The 18914-nt window shown below is 39.3% G+C and overlaps 1 protein-coding gene across 4 annotated transcripts in view; it reads left to right on the top strand.

Annotated features, from left to right (window-relative positions):
* The window catches only part of itprid2 (ITPR interacting domain containing 2), a 109463-nt gene that overhangs the window by 57154 nt on the left and 33395 nt on the right, over positions 1–18914 (top strand). For all 4 annotated transcript variants that reach the window (XM_036577205.1, XM_036577215.1, XM_036577231.1 and 1 more), the window contains 4 exons: positions 11816–11869; positions 15089–15131; positions 15232–15330; positions 16736–16944. In XM_036577205.1, the coding sequence (XP_036433098.1) occupies positions 11816–11869; positions 15089–15131; positions 15232–15330; positions 16736–16944 (405 nt within the window). The remainder of the gene's footprint in view (positions 1–11815; positions 11870–15088; positions 15132–15231; positions 15331–16735; positions 16945–18914) is intronic.

Below are 18914 nucleotides of genomic sequence, written 5' to 3'. Positions count from 1 at the left end.
TGTTTACCAATTTTTTTTATGTAAAAGGCTGTGAAGTGTTATTGCATTATTTATATATATATATATATATATATATATATATATATATATATATATATATATATATATAAGGGGAGGGAATCTTTAGACACCTCACGATTTGATTCGATTACGATTCAGGGCTGCGATGCGATTATAAAACGAATATCGATGCATCTTTTTTCTTTATACATGATTTCTATCTTCCTTCTGTCTGAGGACTTGGTAGTTTTAAAGCAAAGTATTTGTAATGATCCATAATGTAAATGCATTACGGATCATTACAAATACTTTGCTTTAAATATCTAAAATATCTTTAATTAATAAATCAAATGGAGGTGATGTGGCAAGTGAACTAGAAGAGACTAGAACTAGAAGAGATTTTCGAGACTGGATGCTGAATCTCAGCTCCAAAGTGTGCAGCGTAGCGCGAAAGCCCTGGTTCTCAACGACTGAGAACAGACAGCTTCTCTTTCGTATTTTCCCGTTCCACTTTAAATGGTGCAGCATTCGGCGCCTAAGGCAGAATTTAAGGTGGAACGGGAAAATTAGAACGAGAAGCTGGCGAATGAGAAGCGACTTCAGCCTCGTAAAACAGCCGGACGCTGAGAGATTTTACAAGAAACTCTTCTAGTTTTGAGGAAAGGTTTTCTGGTGGAGATGGGAGGAAAGCGGCTAAAGCTGAAGCTTAAAGCAGAGCGAAGTAAATCTGCGCTCTCGTTTGTATTGTTTAACCTATACTAGGACATTAACACATACTGAGACATACTGGACATTAAATGTTGTGGCTCCCAAGCTGGTTTGACTTTGTTGAAAGGCAAAATGGCTCTTCTTATCATTCTTATCGCTGCGCTTACCCACTTCCAGTTCCGCCTTTTGCGTTCCGTCAACATTACGTTATAAATTAAATATTTAGAAAATCGATTTTTGACGTCGAATGAATTGATTCAGAATCGTTCACGTCCGCATCGCGATGCATCTAAGAATCGAGTTTTTCCCGCACCCCTAATATATATATATATAATCATTATAATTATTATTATTATTATTATTATTATATTATTATTACATATAAAAGTGTATTTATAGTCAACTAAGTGTAGAGGTGGCAGTATCAGATTGTCTGCTAGACTCAGTCCAGATTTATGTAGCAGAACAAAGCTCACTTTACAGTTTACACCCTGTTTTTCAGGTCATGGTAAAATGCTTCTCCAGCTCTCGCTGCAGAATAGAATGATATTCATGTTTCTCAATTTGTATCCTGTGGTAACAGAATTGGAGTTTTGAGGCCTCATTTATAGCTCAGACCTGTTAAAAGACAGAAAATTCTGTAAAAGACTGATGTTCTGCTCTCTGGTTCAGAAATCTGTTATGGAGTGGAGGTTGGTGATACGGCAAAAGTGTAACACTACAATACTTCAAGAAGTTTGTCATAATATTTTTTTTTCCAGATGTCTGAAAAATGCTTTGTTTTGAACATTTCACACACTGAGCTGCAACAAATGCAACTAAACAGGACTAATTTTGCTCTCTTTGCAGTTTCGAAGTGTTCAAAGTACTGACAATATCCATGATATGAATATTGTGACATCATTTTCATGATAATTATAAAAAATGTCATATTGCTCTATTATGTAGTCTGCCTTGATTTGCTAGCCCTAAGTGGTAGATCTAGAGGTGGGTGACATGTTAACAATGTAATATCACAGCCCTCAAGAAGTTTTTACGATACATGATATGTCTTCATATTTATTTTTTCTGACATCTGATAGTTTGAAACAGACAAAGTAGCACCACATTTAAAAAGGCAGGTCAAAAACTATGAATTTGATGATTCAACATTGTGCACTACAATTAAACAGTCCACTTAAACAGGACTAATTATGCTCTCTTTGTAGTCAAACATGCAGTTGGGAAGTGTTTTAAGCACTCAAGATATCCACGATACGCTCAGTAAAGCAGGTTGTGGTGTAATTTGTTACAATAATAATAAATCCTGACATGTTGCCCATAGTTGGACCTAGCTAACTGTCGCTGTTTGGAGGGTTGCTTACTAAACTGAGTCTCCCTCTAATTTAGGGAGAGTTCATGGGTGAAAGCTGTAATGATCCTTATCAACGTCAGTGTTCCTGAACTATGCAAGGTCTCTCCACTCCCCAACGCTATAATGACTAATAGATCTTTGTGTTAATAGAATTCCCTTCTAAGGAGTTTCTCTGGAGGAAACCGGGTGCACAGCTCCATTTATAAACTTTAAAGCCTAATCACAGTGTAGTAAACATCTGCTGGACTCAGTGTTTATAAGACTGAATTACTTCTAGAGCCTTATCGCTCTTTCAGCTGGCTGCAGCTTTTATTAAGGACAGTTTGGATATTTCTGGCCAGTGTAACTAATCATGTTTCTGTATTTGTCTGTTGATGCTAATCATGGTATTGATCTGTTTGTAAGTATTGTTGTATGCAAAACTTTGGGCACCCCTGGTCAATGACATATTTTGTTGATTTTCTGAGTGTAAGTTACACATCCTCTACAGAGAACACACTTCAGCTCATTTTAATGCACAGATACTTTAATTAATGACTTTCTATTTATTTGCTGAATTTAACATATTGTGGGGGAAAAAAATTAACATAATAGGAGTGGTGCAAATTTATGGCACAATTAATATTTTATGCTTTATTTTTTTCCAATATGCCTAAGAAATTGTGCGGTAAAGTTAGTGGAAAAATTAAAAATGCCATATTTAAAGCTGCACCATGTGAGATTTTTTGGTTACAACTGAAAGAAGTATCATTACTGAGTGAGGAGAATAGAAACAAGATAAAAACAAACTAAAATATGTGAGCGTACGCCGCAGTGAGTCGCCAAAGCCTGAAATAATCATGTAAAAGTCAGAGGCGTTGGGTTGGGAGTTTTTCAGACCAAGTCATACGTCATTATTAATGACATACGCACAGGCTCAAAAAGAAGGTCCGGCTCGATGTTTAGGTTTCAACTACAAAATCAATATTATACTGATGAAGATATGATGACAAAAATAGATAATACACTCGCATCCTCAGAAAACCATCCCTCAGTTCTCTTTGAATTCTTTTTCAACGCACTCACAATCATCAGATTCATCCACTTGGGGAAGGGGTCCGAAGCACAACCCACGTAGCAAAATGTTCTTCCACACAATGTGTGCAGTGACACATCTCCACCAGAGAGGTCTCCAAATCCCCAAAGTTTACATAGTGCAGCTCTAATTGTGTTCCGTGAAGAGGATGTATTAACTTATTTTCACTTAGAAAATCAACAAAACGTAGATTTGACCAGGAGAATTCGAGCTTTTGCATGCGATATGATATGAAACACTTTATTGTCAGATTTCTCTGAAATTTTTCTTGCATCGTTGCAGCTTCATGGGAAAATAGGGGGTAGGGGGAGGGAATGATGACTTTCACAAACAATCAGACAAACACAAACGTTCAAATTAACCAAAACAATACACTTTACACGATCACCATACTCCACTATACACCCTACGACCCGATATCTGTGTATTTCTACCTGAGCACTTATCTAAACAACTTTATTCATCTTATTTTTAATACTAAGAATACATTTTTGGCCTAATTATCTTAATACAGAGGGTGCTGTTAAAGTCTTAATAGCAGTACGGTACAACAATAGTGCCATATTTATAATCTTTTGTCTGTAAAAGGGGGGTATAGCTTGCTGGAAATAATAAAACAAAAATGCCCCCTTTTTTAGGATTAAAATTCTGGAATAAGCATTTTCATTTTAGTGTTCTGAGGTTTTTTCAGCCATTTCTATTCTGAAACCTCAAATTAAGCCAAATAATCCATTAACCCAATTCCCACTGCACTTCAATCAGAGGATCATGCAGCGTTGACTCACTAATAGCTTTTCCACAAGCAGACAGAGGCAGTGTCACTCAGTATCTACTGTAACTCCAGTGAACTCCGTGAACCTGTTATTATATTTACAGAACAACACTACAGCAGTAGGAAGTGTCCTGATCTGCAAAGTGCTGCTTTCACTCAAGATCCTAAAGATGTGCTTTTGTTTAGCTTTGAATTTAGTTTTAGGTTTAACTGTATTATTTACTGAAATATGTAGTTCACTGGAAACCCCCATAAAGACAGTAAAACAAAAGCGTAAGTGTGTCTGAGTGCGAGTGTGGGTTTAGTCATGTTCAGGTCGTGACTCTAGATGTGTTTGTTTTCATTGGCATCCCAGACAAAAACTCCCCTACTGCATTGTTCCTGTCTTCAGCTTTCATCAGAAATGCCATCATTTCTCAGCTAACTTTAGTGACATTTGGTTCCAGTTTTTGCTGGGAAACACTCCACCTTTCTTCAGTATGTGAACCACACAGTGTAAATATTAAACTCTTGCATAAAAAAGGGGGAAGAAAGAAATATGAAGCAACAGAAACAAAACCATTAGTAAAATTTCAGTTCAGTCTAAATTCAGATTCAGTCTATGAGGTCGATCCTTCATACACTGTTGGGAAGTAGTGGATATATTGAGTACATTGTAGTATAATAATACTTTTGGCACCCCGGGTCAAATTGCATGATTTATTTATTTTTATTTTTTTTTGCATCCTCTATAGAAAAGCATCCTCTATAGAGACACACTTCTGCACATTTTAATACACAATTACTGTTGATTTGCTAAATTTAACATTTTGGGGAAAAAATAAAACATAAAATGTGGTCTGTGCAAAAGTTATGGCGCATTTTGTATTTTCTTTTTTATTTTTTTTCTAAGTATTAAACCCAGCAAATAATTAGACTTTAGTACTAAAATGCGCAGAAAATAATGTTTTGTCATATTTAAGCGTGTTTTATGTAGATGATATGTTAACTTATTTTCAACAAGAAAATCAACAAAACATCTTGACTGGGGGTGTTTAAACTTTTGCACACAACTACATAATGATATGTATACACTGATTGTGGACATTGATGTGCTTCACTGTGTCTCACCTCACGTAAAACAAAGCTGCCATTTGAAAACTGACGCCTTTGCATTCTTTTTTTTTTTTTTCTTTTCCCAAGAAATAACTGGCGTGTTAAAACTTGTATGAGCGTACAGCCTCACTGTTGGTAAATGACTCACTGCCTTAAAGGAGCGGCCACAACAGGTGTTAACACGTTGAAGTCGAGACTGAAAAATGATTTGTTTTGAAAATACTAAACCTGTAGCTGTGCAGCTCATTGACCTGTTTAAACGGAACAGATTAAGACTTGTAATTACGGTATTTCAATACAAACCATTGTTAGTGTTCTCAGAGGTAGTCCTGAGCCTCTGGTGCAGTGTCAGCTGTTTCTGATCAGGATGTTTGCTAAAAATCTTCCAGAAATACTTTTATTGGTTAATCTGGTGCAAAATAAATAATACATTTATTTTAAAAAGGGAAAAAAATGTTGATTTTAAGAGTTACCAAATCAAAATGACAAACCCAGGCTGTGCACCCACTGACCGGTGTGCATTGACAGCTGCCCACTTATCGTTCCATTGCGTAACATTTATGAAGATAAAGAATCTCCTTCACCTGAGGTCATGGATATGCTGCTGACCCCTGAACAATGTAGTGCTTGGGAACTGCTCAGCTTGCTGCTTTTTTAACTGAGACTTTGTGGCAAATGAAAACTCATCTTCAGAGACCATAGACGTAATTTCCGCAGCGGAAGGGGGGAATTTGTCTCTACCTTTTCCCTCATATTTTGAGTTAGCTAGAGGTAGTGGGGAAAACACTAACCAGCACTGGTCCACTTTTACTGGTTGGGTGAAAGAATTATAAATTCTGTCTAACAGAGCCACACCACTCACATGTGGATCAGTGGACTACACGCATTTCCATCAGTACTCTACACCCGTTTTCATGGTCAGGCTACACTCTGGTTAATGGTTATGCTACAACCTTAGTCACGGTTACGTTACAGCTTATTTTAATGTGACACGACAGCTTTTTTATGTAATGCTCTACCCTTTTTCATGCTACGGCTTTTTCTGTGCGGTTACTCTACACCCTCTTTCATGGTTATGCTAAACTCATTCATGGTTTCGCTACATCCTCTTATTAATAGATATGCTACGCCTTTTCCGTGATTACTCTATACACTATTTTGTCATTATGCTACACCCTCTTCCATGGTTGCACTACACCCACTTCCATGGTTACGCTACACCCACTTCCATGGTTACGCTAGGCCCACTTCCATGGTTACGCTACACCCTCTTCCATGGTTATGCTACACCCTCTTCTATGGTTACGCTATACCCTCTTCTATGGTTATGCTACACCCTCTTCTATGGTTATGCTACACCCTCTTCTATGGTTACGCTACACCCTCTTCTATGGTTATGCTACACCCTCTTCTATGGTTATGCTACACCCTCTTCTATGGTTATGCTACACCCTCTTCCATGGTTACGCTACACCCACTTCCATGGTTACGCTAGGCCCACTTCCATGGTTACGCTACACCCTCTTCCATGGTTATGCTACACCCTCTTCTATGGTTACGCTATACCCATGGTTACGCTACACCCACTTCCATGGTTACGCTACACCCTCTCCTATGGTTACACTACACCCTCTTCCATGGTTATGCTACGCCCTCTTCTATGGTTATGCTACACCCTCTTCTATGGTTATGCTACACCCTCTTCCATGGTTACGCTACACCCTCTTCCATGGTTATGCTACACCCTCTTCCATGGTTACGCTACACCTTCTTCTATGGTTATGCTACACCAACTTTTATGGTTACGCTACACCTTCTGTCATGATTGTCATTTTTGCATAGTTATACTTCAACCATTTCTGTTGTTACGCTTCACCCATTTTCAAGGTCACACCACACCCTTTTCCTTGGTTGATCTGCTCCATGATTACACTGCATCCATTTTCATGGTAATGCTGTACTCATTTTTGCTATTACATTACAGCCATTTCCATGGTTACAGCGTGAGCAACAAGATGTGAGAAAACATGCGCTGAATGCGATTAGGATGGTGATGTAGAAACAAGTCAATCAGTGTGAAATATTCAAAAGTGTCAAGCTGTACAAGGCATGTACTGATTAAAAAACTGCACATACTGCAACTACAGATGACTTTGTACATACCGTAACATAACCGTAATGTGGTTATGTCATCAAAGCTCACTGAATTGAATTAATTGAGTCGAGTAGAGTAAAATAATGCCCTGTGTTTCCAGGCCTGGCAGGCAGCTTGGTGCATTTGGGCTTCATGGAGTTGCTGTGTTTTGTCACATTGCCTTTGTGACAGATTCTTCCTCTCAGTGAAGGCCAACTGGTCTGCTCTCTCTCTAGTGCAGTCTGGACAGACTCATTAAAGCCCACTAACATGACGAGCTGCTGATGTCTGGGCCTGCACCGCTTTGCTGTCGCTCTGCTTATTGGAGCAGAGATGTGAGCCTGTTTGGTTTTTGTTGTTACTAGGGGCAAAAATATCTGACCTAACAGTGATTAGATCTTTCTTTGGAGTTTTCTTTGGTAAACGATTTGAGGCATCATGACATCTCAAGTTTCACAACAAAGCAGGTTAGATTGAATTATTTTGGTATAATTCAGAATTAACACTGAATATATAAATGTGTCTTGAGTTTGAACAAGACTGAACAAAAACTACTTGATTAACCCCTTAATCCCAGACTTATTACATACTAAAACTTATTATTCAGTAACTACAGGGACTTCAGTGCAAACTGGTTGAGCTATTCTTAGGTTATAGATGTGTGTAATAAAACTTCGGGCCTGCCGGGCGGCCGTGGCCATTTAAGGGGTTAATTGAATTACTCTTTTTGTATCACAGTCTGAAAATATCCGAGTTGACATCACTGGAAATTATAAAAGCTGGACAAACAAAACTAAACTAAACATGATATCACATGATGGGAAAATGTTTTGAGTCTTGAGACTGATCACAGTATGTTCTGTTAATGTATATTTACACATGTGAACTGTGTACGCAACAAAGTTTGCATTTGATGGTTAGATGATTATGTGAGGCTTCCGTGTGTATCCGTTTGCAACACGTTAGTTTCGAATTCCTGAAAGGCAGCAGTTTGTTGCCGTTACGTCTATTTTTGGGCTTAAAAGAAATCCGGTTTGATCAAGTCAAATTAAAAAGTGGCGTACTCAATTAAAAATGTCATTTTTAGTGACAGTCCTACTACCCTTTAGCTCCTTGCATATTAGCTTACATTAAAAAGTAGCTAGTTAACAGACACTTGCATTGAAACGTCAGCAACAGCCTTTAAGTTTAATAAATATGTGCTATACTTGTTACTCTAAAACAACACAGTACCTGCTTAGCTAGGAGTACTTAGCCAGTCAGCTAACAGCTTCTTTCCTCAGGGCAGAGGTTGAGCTGTGAGAAGCTTTTGTCAGCTGGTGATGGTGCCGTTTCCTTTAGTTCGGTTAAAAACCAATGAAGAGGACAAATTGGATAAAGTATGTTCCTTGTGTGCTGGTAACATTGGACATTTATAGGATGGATTCACAAAAGAAAGAAAATCATCTTGTGTGTGTGTTTTCCTTAATTTCATTCTTAAGAAAAAGTTTATTATTTGTTCAAATAGCTTCTTAAGAATTCTCTTATTTTCTTTTCTTAAATATTTCCCTAAAAATAAGTGGCACTCTTAAAAATATCATGTTCTTAAATGGTTTCTTAACCTTACAGCAGCCTCACACTCGTCTCAGGCTGTAAGAGTTGACGAGGTCAGCATCTATATTTATCACAGACTTTGCCTCCGCTGCTCCTGCCCATCCTCGTCCGTTACCTCACAATTATCATATTGTCCACTGAGGATTTTTTTTTTTTTTGTTGGCTATATCTTCCACCATCACCTCTAGTTCTTGTTTGCTATATTTTTTTTAAATGCTTGGTTTGATATTTTTTCTCCATTTTGCTCCCAGAGAAATAACAGTTAATATATATTCAAACGGTATCTCACGTTGTTTATGGTACATGGTGAAATGCAACGTAGCTGACATAAGAAAATATAAGAAAATAACTAAGATATATTTAGAGAACTTCTTAAGAAAATATTTGAGAACTTCTTAAGTTTTTCTCAAGAATTTCATTTCACAACATTCTTATGAACTTTTTGTCTTAAGAACCTTTGCAAGTTTTTTCTTAAGAAAGCTTCCGTGAATCCGTCCTCTGAACACCTCAGGGCTGAAGTGTTTTTGGGAGCTGCTTTGTTATGATTGGCTTTCAGAACTGAATTTTTTAAATTTAACTGGCCTCAAAGTAACAAAATAAAAGTATTTTATTGCAAATGAACTCAAGTAAAAGAAAAAGTATCTTTTAATTGTACTCAAAAAAGTACCATTACAGGGAAAAGTGTACTCCAGTTCAGCACCAAGAACGAAATTACTTTCCACCTCTAGATAGAGGGAGACCTAGCTAGTTGGTGGGAACTGGGGAGAAAATTGGTAAATAAATAAAAAATAATTCAGGTCAGTCTTTGACTTTGTAGCAGGTGGAGGTGTGGTTTGATCTCGCTGTGGGGGATTTTTCAGTGGGAGGGCTGCTCTACCACTCCTTCTGAACTTTGAGCCTAGAAACCTGCATACTGAGCCGTAATGTACACAACATGGGCGTGAGTCTGTAGCAACCCTGCCCACGCACATACACACACAGACGTGCACGTCTGTAATTGGGTCAATAGTACATACTTTAAATAAGTAAATTTAAAAAAGGTGTTATAAATCACTCCTGTCGGATCAAAACTTAGTATCTCCAAAATGGTAACTTTACAGGAGAAGGAAAAAACATACTTTACTTTTAATGTAAGTCAATGGAACCAGACTTTTTGTCAAAGTAATTTTAGGCTGTTTCTTTCTGTCCATTCATCATGAAATTCATACACAATGTAAAAGGCAACAGGCATTTTCAAATTATGTCAAAAACTAAAAATTGACAAAAATGGAGATGCAAGGTTTTGTTCTCACAGCAGCGAAATGGTTCTTTGAGCAATATGATCGGAGAACCACTTCTGGTTCCCTTAAGAGCCATGTTTGAAAAGAGAAATGTGAGTGTGAACAACCTTTTAAAAGCTTAAAGAACCATGTCATAATACAAAGGTTCTTTTCCAATTTAAGGGTTCTTCCTCAAATCTTTGCATTACGTGGAGGTTCTTTAACCCCTTAAATAGCCAGGACCTGCTGGTGGGCCCAAAGTTTTATTACACACTTCTATAAGAACAGCTCACCCAGTTTCCACTGAAGTTCCCTGTAGTTACTGAATAATAAGCCTTAGTATTTAATAAGCCTGACAGTTTAAGACTCACACATCTCAGTGCTCTATAGAATAATCATTGAAAGCTTCTTTGGGGAACCAAAGTGGTTCTTCTGTGACATTGCACATAGAACCCTTTGTGGTACCTTTATTTTTTTTCCTACTCATAGCTTCCTGCATGTGCACACACATGCAGTCATAAACAAAAGTTTGGGCGGCCCTAGTCAAATTACCAGGGCAAAGTTTCCTAAAAGCATATTAGATCATTATACGTGGTAGAGAGAGTGTTTAGACTGATGCTCGCTCTACCATTTAGGAATCTTCTTTCTTTCAGAATGTTTTGTAGGAAACCCAGCAGAGTTTTTGTTGACTTTTCTAAGTGAAAATAAGGCGACACATTCTCTACAGAGACACACTTCTGCACATTTTAATGCACAATTACTGTTAATTTAACACTTGTGTGGTGTTGATGTGTTTGTTACTCAGTGGTCTGGTGGACCCACCACATTATTGCTTTATTAAATCAGTACAGCCGTAACAATTTAAAATATCACAAGTGTCCAGCGTGGGGTTCTCCTTTAGCAGCTGTAGCCAGTCAGCAGCCTGTCCATGTTGTCCACCCTCACACACACACACACACACACACAGACACACACACACACACACACACACACACACACACACACACACACACACACTCTAACAGCAGGCCATGTAGGAGGAGAACAGAGTGAAGGACACAGCACCTCCACACTTTTACTCCCCGCAGGTTCACCCAACACCACATACTATACTATATACTGTACTATAAATGTGTGGGGGGTGAACAGAGTGAAGACACTTAAAATGGATTATTTTATATGTTCTCCACAGAAAATGAGGAAAGGACAAGAAATCTGGGTTGATCTGCATTTTTTTTTCATTGAAAATGGGTCCCACAAACCCCAACACCACACAAGAGTTAATATTGGAGAAAGAAATAAATGTAAAATGTGGCTTGTGCAAAATTCTTCATCTTATATTTTCTCAAATGTTACTTTGCAAACGACTAGAAATTGTGCAAAAGAATTGCTGGGAAATGCCATGTTCAAGTTTGTTCTCTGTGGATGTGAAACTTATTTGCATTTAGAAAATCAACAAATTGTGATTTCTGTGGGAGGTTCAAACTTATGTGACTGTACAAACCTTTTAATGTCATTTTTTTTTTTAAATATTGTTTGGTCCAAATGATCAAGGTTACTGCGTTTGTTTCAAATGTAAGTGCATGTATTTTATTTCACTGTATGGTAAGCTGAAACTCCAGAGTGGCCTGGATGACTTGGCAGATAAATGAAAGAGCCCAGCTTTGTGTTTCATCTTACCCGTCAGTTTAGGAAGTATAAATATCTGCATGGCCTCTCTGAGCACCACTGAGATTCTGAGTACAGAACATGTAAATGATATACTTTCTGCATGTTTTATTGTTTAGAGTTTGCACAGTGAGAAGATTCTCTGCTTTCTTCACAGGACCATTGAGGAATGGCTGCAGCTTTGAAGATGACCTGTCCTTGGGTGCTGAGGGTAAGTTCATATATATGTGTGTGTAATGCATATAATAAAATATATCCCATATACATATACTGTGCAAAAGTCTTGAGCACCTAAGAACATCATCAAAAAAACATGTATTTCTGGAATAAATGTGTTTTTTACTCATCATTCAAGTCAAATTTATTCCTGGAGTACATTTTAAATCAGCCAAGGTTGACCAAAGTGCTGTACAGCTAATAAAAGTAGAAATCTAATCATTTATAAACAAACTGAAGCAAATTAATCAGAGAAAACACTAAAAGAACTGCATGAAAAATAGGATGAACATGAAATGAAATACAAAATGCAAAATTAAGACAAAGAGCTGTCTGTTTTCATTGTTCTAGTAAGTTGCAGACTCTGAGGACTGACTGACTCTCATTTAGAGAGAATTACAATCGTAATTTAGCTGGAGAAAGTTTTATCTGGCCGTAGTTTAATTTTTTGATACAACGACAATCAGTTTTAAGGGGTGGTTATCGCCAGGTTTCAGTGGTTGGTACAGCTGAGTATTGTCTGCATAAGAGTGGTACAAAACACAAACACACACAAAACCTCCACCCACACCAGGCTGATCAGATAGCGTATCTGTGGTATCAGTGTGAAGGTCCTCCCTGTGACCCCTGTGGTGTTTACAGCCTGGAAAAAAAGGCATTAATAATCAACAACTGAGTTTACAGTCCAGTGCTGCCGTTCTGGAGTTCACAGCTTTATTTCCTGGTCGTTTCAACTGGTTGTTTTAGCTGTTTTGGGACTAGTTTGTAAAAGTTTGGATTAATTGTTATAATATAACATATACTATCAAATGAATCATGTTAATATATTTGTATATCATAAGTAATGAAGTTCTAAAAAAATTCATTTCATTTCAAAATGCCTCAAATTTGAAAATAATCTGAATAAGAAACTGCTAACGGATAATTACACTGTAAAATTTTACATGTAATAAATTCAATTTTACGTCTTGTTTCCCGAAACACATGGAAATTTGAAAACTGAATATTTTTGTTGTCTATTATATAATATTTGAGTCTACACTGTAGCCTGAAACTACCTTACCGTACCCTGCTTAGCCTAGCCCAGTGTACGTTACATTACTCTACGCTGCCTAGCCTAGGCAAGTGTACCTTACTTTACCCTACTCTGCTTAGCCTAGCTTAGTGTCCCTACCTCACCGTACTCTGTTTAGCTTAGCCTAGTGTCCCTACCTTACACTGCTTTACTAAGCCTAGCTTTAGTGTCCCTACCTTACCCTTCCTTTGCCTAGACTTGCCTCGCTTATCCTACTTTACCCACTTGACCTATGCGGCATAGCCTAGACTAGCCAACTTTGCCCTATTCTAACCTACCGTATACTAATCAGCCTACTGTATACCAGACTAGCCTACCTCACCCTACTTTACCTTTCTCTGCCTAGCCCAGACTAGCCTACCTTACTCTACTTCACCCTACCTTACTTTACTCTGCCTGGCCAAGACTAGCCTACCTCACCTTGCTTTACCCACCTTACCTTTCTCTGCCTAGGCCAGACTAGCCTACCTTACCCTTCTCTGCCTAGGCCAGACTAGCCTACCTCACCCTACTTTACCCTACCTTACCCTTCTCTGCCTAGCCCAGACTAGCCTACCTTACCCTTCTCTGCCTAGGCCAGACTAGCCTACCTCACCCTACTTTACCCTACCTTACTTTACTCTGCCTGGCCAAGACTAGCCTACCTCCCCCTGCTTTACCCACCTTACCCTTCTCTGCCTAGGCCAGACTAGCCTACCTTACCCTACTTTACCCTACCTTACTTTACTCTGCCCGGCCCAAACTAGCCTACCTTACCCTTCTTTGCCTAGCCCAGACTAGCCTACCTTATTCTACTTCACCCTACCTTACTTTACTCTGCCTGGCCAAGACTAGCCTACCTCCCCCTGCTTTACCCACCTTACCCTTCTCTGCCAAGACCAGACAAGCCTACCTTACCCTACTTTACCCTACCTTACTTTACTCTGCCCGGCCCAAACTAGCCTACCTTACCCTTCTTTGCCTAGCCCAGACTAGCCTACCTTACTCTACTTCACCCTACCTTACTTTACTCTGCCTGGCCAAGACTAGCCTACCTCCCCCTGCTTTACCCACCTTACCCTTCTCTGCCAAGACCAGACAAGCCTACCTTACCCTACTTTACCCTACCTTACCTTTCTCTGCCTAGCCCAGACTAGCCTACCTTACCCTTCTCTGCCTAGGCCAGACTAGCCTACCTCACCCTACTTTACCCTACCTTACCTTTCTCTGCCTAGCCCAGACAAGCCTACCTTACCCTTCTCTGCCTAGGCCAGACTAGCCTACCTCACCCTACTTTACCCTACCTTACCTTTCTCTGCCTAGCCCAGACTAGCCTACCTTACCCTTCTCTGCCTAGGCCAGACTAGCCTACCTTACCCTACTTTACCCCACCTTGCCCTACTCTTCTTAGCCTAGACTAACCTACTTTACCCAGCCTAGACTTGCCTTGCTTATCCTACTTTACCCTGCTGTACCCTTTCTCTGCCTAGCCTAGACTTCTCTACTCTTTACCCTACTCTACCCTTCCTGTCTACTCTGTACTCTGTCCTAGGCCTGCCTGCTCTGTGCTTCTCTACCCAAGCCTGCCTAGCCTGTTCCATCTTAACCTGCTCTAATCTATCCTGCGCCTGGCGGGGGGACTTTCCTGGAGCCGAACACTGGAGTTTAAATTTCTTTCACTAAGAGAGTAAGTGAGTGTGTGTTGGAGAGAATGTGTGCAAGTGTGTGGGTCATGCTAGAGAGTGTGTGTGAATGGTAGAATGTGTGTGTGTGTGTGTGTGTGTGTGTGTGTGTGTGTACGGTGTGTACGCTTAGATCTCTGAAACAGTCTCTGGTTAATGTCCAGAGTCTCCCATTTCTGTTCCTGAGTAAATTATGCAGGTTTAGACGTCAGTGGATATAACTTTATAATTCTGCTATTGAGCGTTAAGCGCTGAGGGACATGGGTCACCACCCTGACTCTGATGTTTTTGGCTTCATAAGCAACTTTAGGGCGAATTTTGGATTTGAGTATTTAAGAAAAGGCTGGAAAGGTTGTAGAATGGAGATTTTTCTGTGTGGAGTATTACTGCAGTACTATATTGATGTCAGTGATGGGCTCATTGTCACTGTGTTTCTCTCCATCACTCTTATTCTCTCTCTCTCTCTCTCTCTCTGCAGCCAATCATCTCCAGAACAGCAGTACAAAGCCTGGTGACCCTGGGTAAGTAAACTTTCTCGACCGTTTTCTCCATGACCGTTCTCTCTCACTCATCCCAAGCTGGCTTTTCTGAGTGCTTGTCTTTAACACTCTCTCTTCATAGCTACAGCATGCCAGCCAAGGAGAAGAGGAGCCAGTTCAAACAGAAAGGCCGGAGCATGAACTCCACCGGCTCAGGGAAAAGCAGTGGTACCGTCTCCAGGTATTACACTGCAGCCAAAAACGCACCAGACTCTGCTGGGTCACATTTTCCTCCTGTTCTTTCTGCATGTGCTCACTTTGGGCTCAGGGGTTTTGGGCTGGTCGTGTGGGATCCTCTAGACAGAGGAACACCACTTTTGCATTTGGGTGACTTTGGGGCTAAAACTTGATTTCTTTGAGCTTGTTTTAATGATTTGAAGTATTTTAAAGGCCTAACACTTCTGGTATTAACCCCCTATACTCTAAAGGTCTGTTTGTGGTCCACATTTCAATTCCTCACTCTCTAAAATCAAAAGCTTATGTTAGTTTTATAGTAGTTACTAATTAATTGATAGTAGATACTGAATATTTTGTTGTAGATACTGAATAATTCATAGTAGATACTGAATGATTCACAGTAGACACTCAATAATTCATAGTACATATTGAATAATTCATAGTAGATACTTAATAATTCATGGTAGATATTTAATAATTCATAGTAGGTACTGAATGATTCATAGTAGATACTGAACGATTCATAGTAGATACTGAACGATTCATAGTAGATACTGAATTTTTGCAGTAGATACTGAATAATTCATAGTGGATACTGAACTATTCGTAGTATATACTGACTTATTCGCAGTAGATACTGGATAATTCATAGTAGATACTGAATAATTCATAGTTGATACAGAACTATTTGTAGTAGATACTCAATCATTCGCAGTAGATACTCAATTATTCATAGTATATACTCAATTATTCCTATTAGATACTGAATTATTCATAGTAGATACTGAGTATTTTGTTGTAGCCACTGAATAATTTCTTCCTAGATGAGTCCAGATAGCTAATGTTACTGCTGGGAAGTCTAGCTTCTCCATCAGTGGCTACACTTAGCAGTCAGGATTTCTTTATCCCAGTGGTTGAAATTCTTGATGGTTGTATAACATGTTTATGCAATGCATGATGGGTATTGTAGTGATAAGGCATTGACAGAAGTAATGAAGTAATGTAAAAGTAATGAACTCTGTCAGACTGAGGAGGCTGAGAGACGCAGGGCTGGGATACAAAATGTTCCATACCGACACGACAAAAGCAGATTAAATGTTAGATTTAGGCTGGAATGCTCCTTTATGTGGTTCTCTTTCGGATATTCTGTTGGCTCATTCATCAGGAAATGTTCACTCACTGTAAAGACTTCTTAGGAAGCTTTTTCTTTTCAGTCTTGGTTCTTAGTCTTGCAGTTTTTTTGTGCTGCTGTCTTACTCAGTGATACTAATTAGGTGATTTCTGGACAAACTGCTTTGGGACAGTGTCTGTCAGAGAAAGAGCTGTAGAAATAAAGCTCAGTTGATCTTCCCAGCGTTCTGAATCATAGTTCTTTGCATTTCTCTCTCATAACCTCTGATTTCTTTTAGTGTTTCGGAGCTGTTGGACCTGTATGAAGAAGATCCGGAGGAGATCCTTTATAACCTGGGCTTTGGCCGGGAGGAGCCCGATATTGCCTCCAAAATCCCATCCCGCTTCTTCAATTCACCATCCGGTGCAAAGGGCATCGATATCAAGGTGTATCTGGGAGCACAAATGCAACGCATGGAGCTGGACAACCCCAACTACGCCCTTACCAGTAAGCTTTGAGCCACAAGGCTCAGTCACTTTGATAAGTGGTAAAAGCTCACAAAATTTCTTTAGATTTGTAGCCCAAGCAGGTTTATTTAGAGCAGGGGCTCTTAATCATTTCCACCCCGATGCCCACCTGTGTATAACCACAAAGCATAGCGGCCCGCAGGAAGACTAAAATCATATATATATATATATATATATATATATATATATATATATATATATATATATACATACATACATACATACATACTAAAATAAGCAGCTGAAAATTGCGTTGCGTGCCCAGCTCGAGCCATTAACATGGTAAAATCACACAGGCTCTCTCATCTTACAGCTTTAATAAGTCAGCGCTGCTGTCTTGTCGCAGATCACGGACAGACTTTATCCTGAGTAGAACCTTATAAATGATCCTTGGTCTGTTTTACCTGCTGAAGTGCTGAAGACTGTGGCTGTGTGTACGGTCAGCCCCGAGGTCTTCACCATAAAGCTAAAGTGGACTGGGGCCGTTTTGTTTTCACAATGTACAAATTAATCGAACCACAAAACAAACTACAAACTTGAGAGGTGGTCTCAGTTCGGTTCGTTTTTGGGGCCGTTTAGAGGGTCTGAGTTTGTTTGGCATGTTCACATATGCAAAAGAAACCATGACTCAGCGGTGTCCACTTCAGACGCTGAAACGGCCCAAGTGTGAAACACCCTTAAATGCTGACCCCGAAAAACTTAAAAAATAGGGCCTGAAAAAGATCAGATTGGCCTTTCTGGTTGTCAGTAGGTTTGCAAAATTTGCAGGTATGGTAAAAAAAAAAACATGAAACATTACGCATGGTTGTAGTGATGATTAAAAAGGTAGAAAAAAGGCAAAAAAGAATAGAAATGTACAAGGTAGATGTGATTTGGAGCTGCAGTCCATCACGTTTTCACTGAAAAGTCTCCACCGGCTTTTCCAAAAGAGTAACTGTTTGGTCTTGAGATTTCTTTCTAGTTTTGAGGGTTTTTGTGATTCATTTGAAATAAACCTCACTCACTCATTCACTGGGCTTTTGGATTAGCGTCCAATAAATAACAATAATGATAAATCTTACCTGATATCTGTTTATTTGTTATTGGTTTATCAGTTTGAGTTTAACCACTCAGGCTGCTGATGCTCGACCAAATCTCCGCTCTGCGATCCATGAGTTGGAATCAAACGCATCTCTTTTCTATTATTTTATGGCTCGTCTGTTGTTTTTAACAGCAGCTCATGCTGAGAGTCTAAAGAGTCAGCCATTAAAACAGTCGTTATGCTGACTGTACGGCGCCGTTGTGCCTCTAGAAGAGAAGGAGAGCCAGCTCTACTGATAAATCCCCTTTATTTGGTCACAGAGCGTGTTCATCTGTTTGTTGCGGACCCGAATACAGGTGGAGTGTTCACACACGTCAAAACGGAGGGAACTGAAGGAAAAGTTGTGATAAGTTTACACCAAACAAAGCGCCCAGAGAAACTTTTCCATCTCTGACCCGCTGTCTTCGTTGTGCGCCCGCGGCTGCGTGGTCTCAGACTGATATCGTTTATATGTGCTTTTAAAGGGGAATTCCACCAAGTTTCTGTATAATAATTCATATATTGAGATGTAAACAGAGTCTTTCGGAGTGCTTTGGTGTGAGATGGTTCATTGTTGAGACTCACAGTGGTGGTGATAGGAGGAGTTTTTATATGTAATGTTGATGATCTGGAAAATCTGGAAAAAATTAATACCAAAACTCTAAAACAGCATCTCAGACATCATGCACTGCATTCATAACCATATCAGGTTATAACGTTCATGTGAGGGAGCTTTTAGAGTCATTAAACTCTTCAGACGTCTGGTTCCTATCACCACCGCTGTGAACAATTCTGACTGTGTAATTTTCTCTAGTATGAACCGTTTCACGACACACTACTCTGAATGGCGTTATTTGCATCTCAGCAAGTTAATTATACAGAAATGTTGA

The sequence above is a fragment of the Colossoma macropomum genome, unplaced genomic scaffold (assembly GCF_904425465.1).
Source record: "Colossoma macropomum unplaced genomic scaffold, Colossoma_macropomum, whole genome shotgun sequence".
Taxonomy (NCBI): domain Eukaryota; kingdom Metazoa; phylum Chordata; class Actinopteri; order Characiformes; family Serrasalmidae; genus Colossoma; species Colossoma macropomum.
Note: the sequence above shows the minus strand (reverse complement) of the source record. Positions and strands in the feature narration are given on the sequence as shown.